General features: G+C 38.5%; 1 protein-coding gene across 1 annotated transcript; it reads left to right on the top strand.

Annotated features, from left to right (window-relative positions):
* The first annotated feature begins 29 nt into the window (after nucleotides 1–29).
* fnta (farnesyltransferase, CAAX box, subunit alpha) lies at nucleotides 30–12577 on the top strand. The gene is made up of 9 exons (XM_083561638.1): nucleotides 30–1182; nucleotides 1788–1873; nucleotides 1964–2078; nucleotides 4870–4974; nucleotides 5183–5309; nucleotides 7794–7942; nucleotides 8073–8135; nucleotides 8424–8598; nucleotides 12008–12577. The coding sequence occupies exons 1-9, from the start codon at nucleotides 1049–1051 to the stop codon at nucleotides 12146–12148; spliced, it is 1095 nt and encodes a 364-aa protein (XP_083417764.1). The 5' UTR covers nucleotides 30–1048; the 3' UTR covers nucleotides 12149–12577.
* Nucleotides 12578–17830: the final 5253 nt, after the last annotated feature.

Raw genomic sequence — 17830 nt, 5'->3', positions numbered from 1 at the left:
AATAAAAACTCTTTAGACCAGAACTGCCCGAACCAGTCATACGGCCGTGCGATGTATGATAAAAAAAAAAAAAACAACAACAAAAAACAAGAGCCACTACTACAGATCTTCATTCATAATTGTATATTTACTACATGTTTTATTTTATGTTTAAGCTGCAACAAAAAAAATGTACAATGAAATTTAATGTAGAGGAAAAGTTTTTTTTTTTTTTTTTTAAATAAGGAGCAACTCCATGTCTCTCATTAGTGTCTTACATGTATCTCACATGAACCATGGATTTATTGTATTTATATTAGATTGTCTTTATGTTATACTTTTAATTGAACTAAAAAAAATGGGACCAAAATGAAACTGCAATACTAAACCAGATTACAGAGTAATGCTTATTTATTGATTCTCAAATATTATACAATCATAAGTGGAAGCATGGCATCTTTTATTGGAATATTATACGGTTAGTATAATGCACTATTTATGTTTGGTTTCTAGACCACAATCCAGTTAGATTTTTGAGCCTTTATGGGAAAAGGTTTTGGCACCTCTGCTATAGACAGTTTCCAATGTTCTTCATTTCTAAGTGCATTATTATAGATGCATTCATTTGACACGTACATCACATAGGAAGCTGGGGTTGGAGCACAGGATCAGCCATGATACAGTGACCCTGGAGCAGAGCGGGTTAGGGGCCTTGCTTAGGGGCCCAACAGTGGCCGCTTGGGGGTGCTGTAGCTTGAACCAGAGACTTGCAATCGGAAACCCAGAGCCATAAAGAGCTACCATCACCCCATTATTATTATTTTTATTGTTGTTGTTCTTGAGGAGATTGCTGGGAGTGATTATCATTATTTACTGAAAATCGTAAATCAAAACAGCTTCAGACTTCATACATCGCAGAGCCTCACACTTTTATTCTGATTTGTCTTTGCCTCGTCCTCGACACTCTTGTGTGCACAGGCTGTCAAACTCAGCTAGCTTCTGTCTCACTGTCTCTCTCTGTGTGTCTCGGAGCCATTTAGACGAGCTAGTCAGGCAACTTTCAGTCCGAATGGCATCAGTAGAGGAGATGTCGAACGCGGTGTCTGATGCTTTAGAAGACGGAAAAGTAAACTTTGACCATGCGGAAGAGGACCTGGATATTGATTTGGAGGAGCATCTGAGCGGCGGTTATGTGTTTTACAGGTAAACACTGCAGCCTGAGCGAGCTGGTTTGCTAGTTAGCTAGCAAGTTAGTGAGTTAGCATAGCCGGCTTCTGTAGTTCCTGAACTCTCACAGCTTTAGAAAGATAAACTGCGTTACTGCCAAGTCATTATTTCACTGGTTAATATATTTACTGTGGAAAATGTTTTAGATATGTAAGTAATATGTTGAATTTCATTAAATATATTTCTGAAATAAGCAGAGATGACTAGCCGGCAGCTAGGTTTATTGAGCTCTATGATGCTAGCTCGCTTGTTACACTGTTCTGTCCAGTTCACTCCGACTAGCTACCAGGTAGTTCTTATTGGCAGCTAGTAACTTATATTATATTTAATAATTATTCCCTGACACATTATTTAATTACGTTATATTTGCATTGCTGTTGTGCATTGTCTTGTAATAAAACCCCATCTTTTATTTCTAGTAGTAATTCAGAAACCGTTTTCAGTTTGAGCATTCCAGCTTGTTTTTTTGTTTGGCAAACCAAGCTTTATTCATTCAAATTTTTGTTTATTTTTAGCAAGACGATTTTAAATACACTGTTTATTTAAGCCTCAATCATTTTATTGTATTTTTTCATGAAAAGGGACAGGAAAGACTGGGCAGATCTGGAGCCGGTTCCTCAGGATGACGGACCCAACCCTGTGGTAAAAATTGCATATTCAGACCGATGTGAGTGAATTTATTGCTCGCTCATTTTACACACAAGCCTGCACTGATAAACAAATATTGATATACACTGATATTTTTGTCTCTTTACAGTCTCAGATGTGTTCGATTACTTCAGAGCCTTGCTGAAGAATGATGAGAAGAGTGAGAGAGCCTTTGCACTCACTGCTGATGCCATTGACCTCAACGCTGCAAATTATACAGTATGGTGAGTTTGGAAAAATACAGTGGGTGAAATAATTGTTTGATCCCCTGCTGTTTTTGTGAGTTTACCCCCAGCAAAGAAAAAAACCAGGCTAGAATCTTTATGGTAGGTTTATTTTAACAAATCCATAAAAAGAAACTTCAAAGAAAGGTTCTTGTAATTAGTCCTGTCCTTTTAAAAAAGAACTCCTAATATCCACTCGAGACACCCGTCACAGAATCAACCTCTTCCTTTCTAACTCTCCACCACCATGGGCAGGACCAAAGAGCTGTCAAAGAATGTCAGGGACAAGATTGTCGACCTGCACAAGGCTGGAATGGGCTACCAAACCATCAGTAAGAAGCTTTGTGAGAGAGACCACTGTTGGCATGATAATTAGAGAATGGAAAAATATAAGATAAGTCAATGGCCCTCTCTCTGGAGCTCCATGCAAAATCTCACCTCATGGGGTAAGGATGATTCTGAGAACAGTAAGGGATCAGCCCGGAATTACACGGGAGGAGATTGTTAATGATCTCAAGCGAGCTGGGACAACAGTCACCAAGAAAACCAAAGGTAAAACAACAAGGTCTCTCTGCTCAAGAATGCACTTGAACAGGCCCCGTCTGAAGTTTGCCAATGAGCACCTGAAGGGTTCAGAGAAGATTTGAGAGAATGTGATATGGTCATACCAAAATTGAGCTGTTTGGCCCCAAGAACACTATCCTCACTGTCAAACATGGAAACATTCTGCTTTGGGGCTGTTTCTCTGCCTAGGGTGCAGGAAGACTTCTCCACATAAACAGGACTTTACACTGTAGAATCTTGGATGAGAACCTCCTGGCCTCAGCCAGAACACTGGAAGATGGGTAATGAATGGGTCTTGTATGACAATGACCAAAAACATACGGCCAATGGTCTTGTAGCCCGTTCCAGCCTTGTGCAGGTCTACAATCTTGTCCCTGACACTGCTGCTGCACTAAACAGGCTTCATTATTCCATTCAAATCAGAATAATTTAAAGAAAATATTAATGAAGAAAAATGATGCCTAAAAATATATATACAGTGGAACCCGGTTATGTCGATATCCTAGGGGGTTGCCAAAAAGGATTGAGATAAACGAAAATCAATATGGCGGCAATATATTAACATGCTTGAAATTTCTTTATGTACATGATGTGCGTTAATAAATGAGAATGTGCATGCACGTGTTTTTGAAGGTTTTTTTACACAACAGCGTTGCCGCGATTTGTTTGATGAAGGCATGCTATAAAATGTACATACATGTTTAACTGTCAGGAATCCACAAATTCTTTTTCTTGGCCGCTTTCTCTGAAGCTCCCGGCTTCAATCGCGCACATATGGTGCTCGTTTAGCATCATCACCAGCTCCTATTTAAACTTCCACACTCTCACTGTCCGTTATTGTTGGTAGATGTTGGTTCACGGCGGTCGTTGTTATCGCTCATGCGTATCCCGGTACGTGTCTTCCCACCAGCACTCTCTCAACGGCTGCGCTTTTCTTTCCAAAGCGCATCGCGGATTCCCCCCCAATCCTGCCGTTGTTCATTCTATGCTTTTGCTGCTCATCCCACGCTCCTACCAAGCGCCGCGCTCGCCTCCCGTTCATCGCATAACATTTAACAACAAAAGGCATATGTGCAATAACTAACAGCAGAGTTTCACCAGTATACAACGCCTGTAGCATCTGTAAGGCTTGATTTTTCCACCACTTTCGCGAGTTCTTCTGCGGCTGCACAGCGACGATCGACATAACTGACATTAAATGGCTAAATTTTTCCCCCCTTGTGTTCGAGATATCAGGGTTCGGTGACATAAAAAAAGTTGACATAACCGATAAAAAAATGCTAAGACAAAGCGAGAATTTGGCGGTTCCACTTAAAAACGTCGACTTAATAGGGTTGTCGAGTTAACCGAGGTCGAGCTAAGTCGGTTCCACTGTATATATATTTTTTATATAGAAATCATCAAAAATGGTTAGATGAACAAAATGTGCCAGGTTCACCATGTCCTACAATAAAATTTATATAAAACTTTATATTTTCCAGAATTTCTTTTTTATTATTATTTCCCAAAATTTGAACTGAGGCAGTGTCTGACTAAATGGCTAAAACAGTATAAGCTCAGTAGCAGCATTTGATGTGTTGTTATAACTGGAGACAGAGCTATCAAGTCCTATAAAGGCTTGACTGCTGTTTTCAGGGTGCTATAGGTTGGGGCAGAGGGGCTGGTGTCATTAGGCTCTGTTCAACTTTATAACCTATATTGTTTGTCTTTGTGATCTGCACTATTACTTTTTGCTGGTAATTCTGCAAGATCTTCAAGAAAGTATGTGACCAACATTGTTATAATATAGGACTATTCCGAACTACAAGAAAGTAGTAGTTTTAATAGCCAAGTACAACATTTAGAAATAAAACTGTAATCTTACACAAGCACTATATAGACAAAAATATTGGGACACCTGACTTTCCCATCCATATGTGGTTCTTCTACAAACTGTGACTATAAAACTGTAGATACTCAACTGTATAAAGTTGAAGTTTCCTTTCGCTTAAACTAGGACATCCAAACCTGTTCCAGCATGACATTTCCCTCTTGCTGAAAGTGAGCTCGATGAAGATATGGCTTACATGGGTTGAAGTGAAAGATCTTGAGTGGTCTGCTTCAGAGCGCTGACCTCAACCCTTTTGAACAATAAATTACACTGCTCTATCACCTAGTGCTAGCTTTACTTAAAGATCCCTGGTAATATTGTTTTTTTATGCTTTGCTTGCTGGAATCCTTTGTGCAGGCACTACAGGAGAGTATTGCTGCAGGCTTTGGAGAAAGATTTGAGAAAGGAGATGAAGTATATCACTGCAATTATAGAAGAGCAACCCAAGAACTATCAAGTCTGGTAATGCATATCTCACCACTTTATCAGCATGTAATATACCTGTAATTACCAATTAAAAAAAAATTAAAAATTGTCCCAGATTAATGATGTTTCTTATTTTTAATGACCGTCTATTGCTCTACACAATACACACAGAAGCTAAATACTTTGCTTCCTCTGTCAGAATATGTGTAGTCCCCTTGACTTTGCTCTCTGTGTTTGGCTTAAGGCATCACAGGCATATGGTGGTCGAGTGGCTTAATGATCCGTCCAAAGAGCTGCAGTTCACGTCTGAGATCCTTGTTCAAGATGCCAAGAACTACCATGCATGGCAGCACAGACAGTGGGTCATTCAGGTAAAAAGTTCGAATGACCTCACGCATCTCTCCTCCACTCAAGCATTTCATCCATCAAAATTTCATGCACCAGTGTTTTTTTTTTTTTTTTTTTTTTTCTTCTTCCCCTTTCTTTTCCTGAAAGCATTACTAACAGGACTTGGTGAAAATGGTAAGTTTGCATCTCAGAAGCAGCAGGTGGCAGGATTTGGAACAAAATCTTTCTCTTTGGCAACCAGGCTAATGATTTGCTCACCCCTTCTGCAATGTCTGCTAAAGTATTTTGACTTCAAAAAGGATGTTGAAGGATGTTAATTTCCTGGGATGGTTAACAGATAACAGACTGAACAGACGACTACAATTATGGCTTTCATTTATTTTTAGGGGTCTTTAACACTTTTCAATTTATGGCAGGTCTTTTCTCTGGCTGATGCTGATATTCAGAATGCAGATTTTTTGTGGATGATTTTCTTTTTTTTTTTCAGCACATAAAATCTAACAGTTAATTATAAAGAATTAATACAGAAAATTGCTTAAATTGAACATTTATTAAACAACACAAGCCTCTTTAATCAGTTCACTTGTTAGCAGGTTTTGGTCCCTGAGCGTTCCTGTAGCCTTCTTGTAGATCCTGTAGGATCGCTAACAACACAGTTTTAAAATCTGACTTGCATTCTTTCCCCAAAAGTTATCCTCAATGTCTCTTCAAAAGTAGCATTATATGAAATATATAAGGCAAGATTAAGAACGAATGATAAGCACTGTCGTTGGGGATGTCTGGAGAGTTTTGAGTGTTGGTAAGCAATAGTTTTGTTCTGCACTGTTGGCACTGGTCGGGTGCCGTCTGCTGTTTTTTGGCTGATTCTGCATGTCAATTCAGCAGCGGAGCTCATCATCGAGAAAGAGAATCCGATTGGCTAGTCAGCTTGGTAAATGAGCACACGAGAAAAACATGCTTGTTTCATTCTTGCTCTTGATCTTGTCTTTGCAACTTAGCAGAAATGATTGAAAAAAACTACATGGACCCGTTAGTAATGACTGTGGCAGGTGGAAAATGCTGCTTGCTTTATATATTTACAGCTCTTACTTCAAGTTTCACTGTTTGGATGCCGAGTACTCACCAATGCCACCTGCTGGTATGGAAGAGTTATGTTACGCACAATCGGCCAACACCGATTAATTAAAAAATGCCTAAAATAGGCCTGATCAATAGGTCGACCTCTAATTAGGGCACAGACTTTTATTAGTATAAATCTGCCTAAAACTCTTTTGGGGGATAATAGTTAGGAAGCCTTTTTTTTTTTTATTTAAAAAGGAAGAAGTGCTAATTTAAGAAGCTCTGGAAGATAGCTTCTTAAAGATAGATGGTAGCTCTTTAGATGTCATTTGAAGACACTCAGATGTTTCAGATGTCAAGTGGAAGTTTGTCCCACCACCTTGGTGCCAAAGCAGGGTCCAAAAGCAAATCTGATGCTGGCAGCTACAGGAAGCCGGTGGAGGGAGAGTAGCAGTGGGATGATAAAGGAGATCCTAGGGTGGTTAAAAACAAGTTGTGTGGCTGCATTCTGGATCAGTTGCAGAGGTCTTTCAAAGACTGGCCTACCATGAGAGAGTTTCCATAGTGATCACAAGATCTTAACATTGAACATTGAGATGAATCACCTGGGATGAAAAACAGTTTAGTTTTGCTGGGATTAAGCTTCAACTGATGCTGAAGCTCAGGCACAATAAGATATCTGCCAGATATGCGGAAACGAGAGTCTGTAAGAAGAGAGAGAGAATTAGTTGAGTTTCATTCTTAAGTAGAAGCTGCTGTTTACATGCAAGTTCTAGAAAGAAAAGCATGCATGTATGTTACTTTGATGTTATAAAGGTTTAAGAATGTTATGTTGAGTTAGACACTGTAGGTATGGTGCTGTAATAAGTGAAGTTGTGCTTTTACTACAGTATGCCAGTGCAATTGTGACTTCATAACTTTAGATAGTTAAAAATGATTTTTAATAGTTTTCTGTACTGTCCATAAAGTTCCAGTCTGCCACTCTTATGTGTTTTTGCTGTGTTTTTCAAAGAATATCTGAGAAAACCTCTTTATTTAAATCTTACATATAAAATACAGTTTTCTTTTGGTGCGGTACTGAGACACACGGGTATTTGCACTGATAATACACAAGTACACATTCACCCTCATTTAAGAACGTATCCCCATTGTCTGAAAATGACCTTCCAGTGTAAGTGATTGGCCAAATGGGTTCTCCGTTCTTTACTCATTGGCGAAATCATATTGGAATGATTGCAATCTTGCCAACACAGATGCAGCAAAACGCTCACATATTGCTTTGCCTCTCAACAGTTCAGTTGTGTGCTTTGAGTTGCAATTTGATTCGGATCAAAGCATCTGGCAAGTGAATACATGTAAATGTCAAGCACAACGATTCACTATAAAAGCTCTCTCTCTCTCTCTCTCTCTCTCTCTCTCTCTCTCTCTTGTGTATATGTGGTGCCTAGGAATATAAACTGTGGGATGGAGAGCTGGAGTACGTTGAGGAGCTGCTGGAGGAAGATGTGAGGAATAACTCTGCGTGGAACCAGCGCCATTTTGTCATCAGTCACACCACTACGTACTCTCCTGCAGAAGTGCTAGAGCGAGAAGTGCAGTAAGTCTGACTCTCTCACAGAACCTTTTTATCTTTACATCATATATGTTCGTTTCTATCTTGTAGCATTTATTTCATTTTAGTTGCTGATTTGTAATCATTCATTTGTTTCTCTTTTATTTTGGAACAGGTACTCCCTAAAACAAATCAAGAAAGCACCACACAACGAAAGTGCATGGAATTATCTTAAAGGGTAAGAGTTGCGCTGTGTCCTAAACAATAAAAGCATCTTTACTATTTATTCTAATCCAGTTTGTGGATGAGGGTAATATGTACTTGTGAACAATAGATGGCACCATTTCTCAATTTATTAGAGTATACAGTATTTTGATTCATTCTTGTTGATCGAACAGGAAAAAAGAAAGGATTGTTTGCTATGTTGTAATATAAAGTGTTAAACATGTTCTAGCACACTGCATTTGACTTATAGACATTTTGAATGAAAGCGTTTCTCCTGTGTGCGTTTGATTGATTGGGGTAGGATTCTGCAGGCTACAGGACTTTCAGCGCATCCCGGAGTGCTGCAGCAAGTTCAGGAACTGCAGGAGACATGCTGCTCACCACATCTGCTTGGCTTCCTAGTGGATTTCTACGAGGATGTACTTGAAACAAACAACAGTAACAACAAGACTGACACGCTCAGCAAAGCCGTAGAGGTAAACAAAAAAAACGTGTTGAGTAGTACAGGTATAATTATATAAATGATTATGCTGACTTATATTTATTTTTTGTCACTAATGGTAAAATAAGCACCAGGTCTTAAATCCTTTTAAAACCACATTTAAATGTGAATAAAGCTGCAATGTTATGCTTTCACAGATTCATTAAACAGAGTGAGGGTTATTCTTGCATGTACATTTATGGAAACTGGCAGATGGCCTAATCCGGAAAGACTTTACAAAGGTGCTTTCAAGTCTTTATCAATAAATACATTCTCCTGATACCTTTTTTAGTCTGGCTCCTTAGTGAGATAGAACAGACACAGAGAAAGTGTTCATTTAAGCACTTAAGGAAGAGGTAGGCTGTTTGAAGATGAAGACCCAGATACTTAGCTGTTTGGACATGTAGGGGATCTTCATTCAAAAGAAGAATTGAGGTGCATGTCCCCTGAGAGATGGTGGATCCAGGCGAGCAGCGCTAGACTTTCAGAAGGAGCGCAGTGTAGGGTGTGAAAGTGCTTTGAGGTAAAAAAAAAAAAAAAAAAAAAAAAGGATGCTGGTTTACTTCTGGCTTTGTAGGCAAGCATCAGTGTTTTAAGCCTGATGCAGGCAGCTATAGAAAGCCAGTGAAGGGACAATGATTCTGCTCAGAGGCAGAGCTGCCAGGAGTAAATACATTCTCAATAAGACAAGATTGAACAAGCAAATGAGTGTGTGGTGTATATAAAAATGGATGAATTGATCTGATACTCAGATTAGCAGTGTGAGAGGTAAAGGACTCCTTATTATCTGGGGTTTACCCGTGCAGTGACCAGTGGTGAGATTTGAGAGTTGTTCGTGGAAATCACAAATCCTGACATGGGATGAATCAGCTGGAATGAACAGGAGTTCAGTTTTGCTAAAATTAAGTTTCAGCTGCCATCCATGATTTATTAACTTTCAGAACGAATAGGTACACAGTGACAGTTAAAATGCTTTGTAATAGCAATTTTTAAGCAACATTATAGAGTCAATCCCATCGGATTTAAAAAAAAAAACAACAGATGCTCTGCTTAATCATGTAAAAAAAAAAGAAAAAAATCAACTCGGTGCACAAAAAATAAAAAAAAACTTATTGAGTTTAATTTCTCAGCTCTTTCTAGTGGAAGCACATCATTAAATAACTGATATGAATAGAAAGCTTTCATAATTTGTACCTGAGCTAATGACCTAAAATAATTTAATCCCTAAGTCATTAAGTGAAGAAGTGTATGTGTAGAATATACGATGTTTGAGGTATTAGTGTCCATGTGTTTTTACAAAGATGGGGTTTACTGGGTTATCGGAGATGTCGGTGTGCTTATGCGTGTAATATTTAATGCCATGTTTTATTTCACTTTGATCATTACATTTACCGGTAGGCATATACATTTAATTAGGCTATTGCAGGTTTTATAATTCTAAACTCTATGCACATAACTGGTAAAATGTATATTGTGATTAAATTGGTTTGGATTTTGTATGCATTTTGGGAATACACAGACATTAACCCTTACATTTCTGAATGATTGATCATGGTATGTACAGCAGTAAGAAAAAGGAAGAACTAGTGGAAATCTCTGGGAATCAAAAAAACCAGATCAATCATACTCAAAGAATTGAGTAGTTTACTTCTTGACTCTTCTAGTCTGAGTCGTTCGCTCTTTTATCACGTGACTCCCATATATGCAGTTTATTACACAGGAAACAGAATTGGTAAGTTCATCTCATGAGTTCTCTGGTCCGAGTCGTTTGTTCTTCTGTCACTTGACTCCCATATACGCTATAAAGGCGATTAAAATGAACTAAATGACAAAATAAATAAATAAATAAAGATTTGTTCATTGTGCTGAACGAGATTCATAGTAACCAAGTCACTAAAATGATCCGATCTTCTCATCACTAATTGGGTGTCCATCTCAGCTGTCCACTCTTGAGAGAGCCTTAGCTCATAGTTAATGCTTTAACCTTATGTAATCTTTTCTTGCTTGTGGAAACTTGTGTAATGGTTAAAAATGCAGCTGCTGTTATAATATTCTGATATTGTGGATGATGGTTGTTTTGAGCGGGATAAGTCCATTTAGTCTATGTGGCACTGCACATACATACATTCACCAGCCACTTTATTAGCAACACTCTGCTTATGTTTTGTAGGACCCAACCTTTGCTCTGAGAACGAAACACTGCTTTGTGATTTTGATCCATGTTGACATCATTGCATCACATGACCGATGCACTATCTGTGACATTTAAACCATGCTTGATTGGTGGTAACTGGCTCAGCGTGTACCAAGAAAACATCCCCCGCAATATTACATCACCAACACTAGTCTAAACTGTTAACCCAAGGCAGGATGGATTCATGGATTTATGATTTTGTTGCCTTATTCTGACTCTACCATCCGCAGACCATACACATTAAGATTCATTAGACCAGGTAGTGTTTTTCTAATCTTCATCTATCCCAATTTTGGTGAACCTGTGCCCATTTTAGCCTCAGAGTCCTGTTTGTTGTGTTCCACACTCACAAGCGTCAGCCACGGGTGGTGGTGGTGTTTTTTTTTGTAGCTCGCATTCCTCAAGGTTTAATTTGTTCTACATTCTGACATGCTTTTCAGTTCACTGTGGAGATCTCGTGTATAATTTTTTGCATTTATTGATCAAGACTATCGCCTGATTAGATACTTGCATTAATGAGCTGGTGTATGTGTTCCCAATAAAGTGGTCATGAATGTCCACACACATTCACATATAAGACACGATGTGCGAGTACATATTTGAATTAATTCAAAGTAAGTCACATTACAATTCACATCTGTAGAGATGTATTATGTAATAAGGTAGTAAAAAAGATATTGGGTCAATAATGTAATAAAAAAAAATTCAATGGTCTCTGATATTTGGACAATTTCTGTGCGGTCACTTACTGTGAAATGAGCATCGTGTATGTGTAGGCATAAACAAAGCTGCTTTAATTAAAACCTAACCCAAAAGTTGTTTACCTCAGCTTTTCAGTGGCAACAGAAGAGAACACACACATTTGTATATAAGTGTTGAAGAAACAAACCCATACTAGTGACCTTTTCAGATTCAAACAAGAAGTGCTGAATATTGAGAATCGTTAACCGTAGGATCACTTTCCCTTCAGCTAAAAGGCTTTTAGTGTCTCACAGAGAGGTGTATTTTTCCCTCAGGAATGCAAAACAATCCCTCTTCCTGTTTGAAAAATGTCAACTTGACAGTAAAGTACAGGTCAGGCTGCTTGTGCCTGCTGGAGAAATGTGCAGCATTTTACAGTGTCATTTTATTTTTGATCATGTGCAGTAATTGGTCTTAATAAGCTTCCCCCCCTCCACTTCCCCCAACCCCCCCTTGGTTTCTCTTCTAGATCTGTGAGCTGCTTGCCAAGGAGAAGGATACTATACGGCGGGAATACTGGCGCTACATTGCCCGCTCATTACAGAGCAAGTACGGTTCGGAACACACTCCGCTTACATCCAATGAGGAGCAGAACACCCCCCAGCAATAACTAAGAAAAAAAGGAAGGAAAGAAAGCGAGTGATTCACTTAACTATATAACTGATTAGAAGGAGTACGACTCCTAGATGCTTGCAAAACTCATGCTGAACTGTGTCTTTCTGTATTTTGGATTTACCATATTGGTAAAGCCAATTATGTAGATGTCGCAAGGCGAATAGAGGAGGAATATGAAACCTTTGCGTAGACGTGCCGAGACTCGAAGGCTGCAATGAATCCAATATCGTTTACTAACAAGTTAACAGTTTGAAATTCAGACTCTGAACGGAAAACGACATTTAGCATAAATTGTGAAAGGCTACACAAAATATAGGCAAACATATATAAAAACACTGTTGCCAAAATATTTGTGCAAAATCTGTAAAGTTCCTGTGTATGGTTGGTTTTGTATGCTTACAATAAAAAAAAAAGAAAAATAAAACTGTTAATTCTTGTTGTATAGAGATTGCAGGATCGCTGTCTTGTGGGGAAGTGGTAGAAAGTTGCAAGACAAGGTGAAGAGGATTGAATCTGTATATTTGCCCTGAATTCTCACCAGGCTATATGGTAATCAGTCTGAAGAACACTCATTCTGTCAATACTTTGCTTTGAAGATAGCAGGGTCTAATCTCTTGTCTGCATGTTTGTTTTTAAATCAGTGACTAACAGGTTAAATCAGTGCAGAGGAAACAAATTTGATCTGCACATTTCCCTTTGTAAATGGGGTTTTGCCACTATTTCAGAGCAGATGTGTTCTAGACGACTTAACCAGCACTCATTCAGGGTTTTATTTTTGTCTTGGGTACCCGTTTTGTCTGCAGTATATTCGATTTAGCCCAGTTCATCCCCACATCCCCTCCTTCATAAAGGCCTGCAGCTAATAAATTCATACAGTTGCTCTGGTTTATGTTGTGTCTGTAATCCATTTTCATAATCCATTCCCTTAAAGTTGGGATTTGTTCTAATAGAGTCTGCACCACTGAGGGGGAAGATACCGAGTTCATTAGCAGAGTTAAAAAAATAATTCTGGGAGAATTCTGGTAGGCTGCTTTAGGCTGCAATTCGTGTTGAACTCTTTACTACAGGAAATATATGGAAGAATCTTTAAATATGGACTTTTACTGCTGGAGCACCATTGCACAGCATACCTCTCTTTCTGAAGTAATCTAGTGCAGCGTATTAGTTTGCCTTTCATTTAATTTATTTAAAGCTACAACAACAAATAATCTCCCCAAGGCTGTGTTGTGTCTGTGTCTAAGATCTCTGTTTGACACTTCCTTTTTTCTTTTATAGTATTCATCTGCTTGCGGTCAAATACCTGATCTTTGGCTTTGTTGATTTTTGAGACGCTCCAAATTTCCTGCTTTGTTCGAGACTATTTAAAACCATAATGCATTATTCTAGCTGTGCTTGCTTTTAGCACATCGTGTCCTGTGGTCATGGCTTCCTCTGAGATTCGCAAGTGTATGAAAAATAGGAGCTCATTTTCTGTTGTAAACAGGCTCTGAATATTGACTACTATATTGGAGCGAGCAAATGCCTCCTAGGTCATGCAGGAGAGAACAGGAGAATTCAGAACAGTTTGTCTGGGTACAAATGAAGCAAAGAAATTTTCTCTTTAAATCTTCTGCAACCCCATTTCACCCTTCTTAATAGGTAGCATTGTCAGAAACCCCCTCCTCTTAGTTTTCACCAGGGCTCTCTGTTTGAGAAGATGTCAGGGAAAAGCAAAGCAGTGATGCCGTGTAATGCTTCAGGGGCTGTGTCCAGGCCTGGTGAATAATTGCAGGACTTGTCTTTTCAGGACTGACTGCTCCATTACTAATATGATACTTCAGGAACCCGGCAAAATGGATGTGGGTACTAATTTATTTTTCTTTTCCAGGTTCCTTCTTCCACAGACACTGTTATTTGTTATTTATCCTGATCCTCCCTGCAATCTCTTAGAAAATTTTCTGTAAACATGGAGTAGTTGATTCAGTTTATGTGCAACCTGACTGAGCTACACTTCTGTGAAACCGTGGGTACTCGGGTTTCATCATAAGAAACTTCGATTATAGGAACGACTGTGTAGTACATATTTTCTTGGTGCTAGAAGTTTGTAGATTGTGATTTTACAACAACTAACTGGTCCTTTCCTAAGACTAAGATGTGTTATAGAAATGGAGAGCACCTTCCAGATAGCAGCGAACCATAAAAGGACATACATGCTTTCAAGATAATAAAAAGCAGTTCAGTGATCATAAACCTGTTGTAAGCTACATGAACATTGGGATGGTGCCAGTTAATGCTTAACAACATCACTGTTCACTATATTATACACCTTCCCTAGGTTACCTCTGACTGATGAAATATTAGAACATTAGCTTCTCCATGGATGACTGCAAAAGGAAACCTATGCTTGCCTGACACCTCATGATTACCTTCAGAGTCTGGTGCCCTTAATGCCTATCTAATTTAATTTCACTCTGAGGGCCTGCCTGATTCATCTTCATCTATACATCTGCACTTATGACTAAATTTCTGCTGTGCTGAATGGTTGCTCACAAATTCACAGATTTTTCACTTCCCAAACATTCCTTCTGGTTACTGTAGATAATACACCTGAACGGTGTAGATTTGTACAAAATAACTGTTGCACCAATCGTAAATTGTGCTGCTCCTCCAGCTGTATTCCAGAACTATCATTCACACTTATTCTATATACTGTCTCAGGGAAGTTTTTCTTGCTACTGCCACCTTTGACTTGCTCATTAGTTCTAAATCCAGTGTCCAGATTTTCACAAGGCTGCTTTGAAGTGTTGATATCTGGGTACGTGAAATTAAATGAGCTAGAAACTCATCAGAGAAGGTCTGTCAGAAATGATACCAATCTAATAATAGTTTTAGTGGTGTGCCAAGAACCTGATCACCCAACTCACACTACAACATGACAAGTCACAGAGGTCGTTTGTGCTTTAGAATGAACCTGGAACACAATCATGCACGTGTGTGGGCGATGATGGGTTTGTTCTAAATAACTGAAAAACGTCGAACACATTAAGAGCATTTGGAACAATGGTAGCTAGGCCACATGTGTCTTTAGCGTCTGATTATTTTTCTTGGGGTGTTTGTGAGTGAGTAAGAGAGAGAGAGAGATGTAGCTCGTCATGACAGGACAAGTAAGCCCTTATCTGTTGTCGAGCACAGGTAGGGAATACCAATGAGTTCACTGATGCTCTTTTTAGAACCTTATTTAATCCTGCACATTTCATTTTCTTTGCTGTATCAACATATGCAGTTGTATTCCTCAAACTAATGTGACTATCATTCAGGCGTGTGTCCAAGAGTGTGACTAGAACAGTAAACATGTGCTTAGATGCAAGAAAATGGAAATAAAGATAAATCAGTTTGGGTTTTTGGCCATGTGCTATATGCACTTATCAAGTGCAGTGGAAATGTATTATTTATAATGGTTCATTGTTACACATTCAAAAGCCTCACTTGTTCTCCTCCATATATTGCATTGTATCTACCTGAGATCAGATTCTGAACCCAGCATTGAAACTAAGTTCAAATACACTATATGGGCAAAAGTATTTGGACACCTGACCTTTTCTGCCTTTTGTGGTTCTTCTTCAAACTGTTACCCTGAAGCTGGAGGCACACAAATGTATAGGATGTCTTTGGATATGGTAAACACTTGAAGTTGTAAACCAAAACCTGTTTCAGCATGGCAATTGCCCCTGTGCACAAAGCAAGCTCCATGAAGATATGCTTTACAGCAGGGGTCTCCAATCTTTTCCAGAAAGGGCCGGTGTGGGTGCAGGTTTTTATTCCAACCAAGCAAGTCCACACCAAATTCTACCTGTTCAAACCTAATGATCTTCATTTTCAATGACTATCAGGTGTGACCATTGATTGGTTGTAATGAAAACCTGCACCCACACTGGCCCTTTCTGGAAAAGATTGGAAACCCCTGCTTTACAGGGTTTGGAGAGGAAGATCCTGAGTGATCTGCTATAGAGCTCTGATCTCAACCCAACTGAACACCTTTAGGATGAATGTGAACACTGACTGCACCCCAGGCCTCCTCACCTCACCTACATCACTACCTGACTGTACTAACACCCCTGTGGCTGATGAACACAAATGTCCACCAGCACATTGCAAAATCTAGTGAAACATCTTCCCACAAGAGTGGAGGAAAATATAAGAGCAAATTGGGACTAAAAGTGAAATGCGATGCCTAAAAAAGCACATACCATACTTCAAGTCAAGAAGCTTTTATTGTCATTTCAACCGTATATAGCTGATGCAGTACACAGTGAGATGAAACAGCATTCTTCCCGAACCCTGATGCTACATACAACAACAATCACAGAAAACAGAAAACACAGGGCTAAGGACTAGTAAGTGTCCTCGCCACAGAAAGTGCAGGTGTCCGCAAACTTTTGCCAATATAGTGTATTTTATAATAATAATTAGTATTAGTAAAAAAAAAAAAATAAGCAAGAGATAATTGTAATTTAGTGAAGTAGTTTTTCCTCTGTTTGAACAATTAAATTATTTAAATGGTACTAAATTGGTATAAGTTAGTTATTTGTTGTCTTTGAATATCATTACCACATGTGCAGCCTTATTGCATATTAAAATTTGGAGAACAAAGGAAAAATAAGTAAGCTAATGTGCTTCTCTTCTTTCCTGTGTGATTCTCTCAGGAACTTTTCAGAGCAGCTGTAGCTGTCATACACTGATATGTGTGTACTCAAGAGAACATGATAGTCTCTCTCTGCCTTTTCTTCTCTAACATTTCCCACTATAGCAACCTGATGCTTTATTTGAGAGAGAGTGAGCGAGAGAGAGAGAGTGTTACAGTGTGTGTGTGTGTGTGTGTGATGAGGTTCTGTAAATAGCTACCTCACTTTCTTGCTCTTTTATCAACTTTGTCACCTTTTTAATTTTTTTAAATAGCTTTCCTGTTCTCCATATATATACAGTCCTACTTTACAGATGCCCCTAAAACAACATGCAGTGACATCACCAAAAACCTCCACAGATCAATGGTTTGAAGAAGAATTTGAGAGCAAAAATATTAAAGCCTTACTACAAGATACTTCAACAGGTCATTTCATCTCAAGTACTAACTATTACAATTTTTTACCTTTAAGTATCGGTATTGTATATATTGAATATATTAGATTTACAAGTTCTAATGTTAGCTCAAGCTTGCTAATGGTCCTGCATTTTGGGTCAGTTTATAATAGAAATTAGTCAAGACTCATCATCAAGACTTATTTTTTAGGCAGTACCCAGATAACTATAGTGTCGATGCACAACATTTCAGGTTTGAGACTTTTCTCTTTTTTTTAATAAGGGTGATATAGTACATTAAAATTTCAGGTTGATTATCTTTGGTGGAAGACCAGCTATGAATATAAGATTTTCAGAGGAATACGTATTCTATAGTAGATGTCTGATGTAATTAAAATTTGAAATTGCAAACTGGTTACACAACTGGCGCTAGAAATCTGGTTTATTTGTATTTTTTGGGAAACAAACAAATGCAAAATAAGCATAATCAAATACAATTTGTGCAGTAATATTTTTGTGATTTAAATTAGGCCTGTCAAAATTAACGCATTAACGCAAATACATTTTAACAGCACTCATTTTATTAGCACGCAAATTATGCGGCACACATTTCTTTTTGACC

This window comes from Silurus aristotelis (assembly GCF_946808225.1).
Source record: "Silurus aristotelis genome assembly, chromosome: 14".
NCBI lineage: Eukaryota > Metazoa > Chordata > Actinopteri > Siluriformes > Siluridae > Silurus > Silurus aristotelis.
This window is presented reverse-complemented; position numbering and strand designations above follow the sequence as displayed.

What these genes read in the sequence shown, in the direction of transcription:
- fnta (XM_083561638.1), top strand. Translation starts at nt 1,049, where the DNA reads ATGGCATCAGTAGAGGAGATGTCGAACGCGGTGTCTGATGCTTTAGAA. An exon ending in ACAGACAGTGGGTCATTCAG is followed by an intron (nt 5,310 to 7,793) that starts GTAAAAAGTTCG and finishes TGTGGTGCCTAG; the next exon opens with GAATATAAACTGTGGGATGG. An exon ending in GTGCTAGAGCGAGAAGTGCA is followed by an intron (nt 7,943 to 8,072) that starts GTAAGTCTGACT and finishes ATTTTGGAACAG; the next exon opens with GTACTCCCTAAAACAAATCA.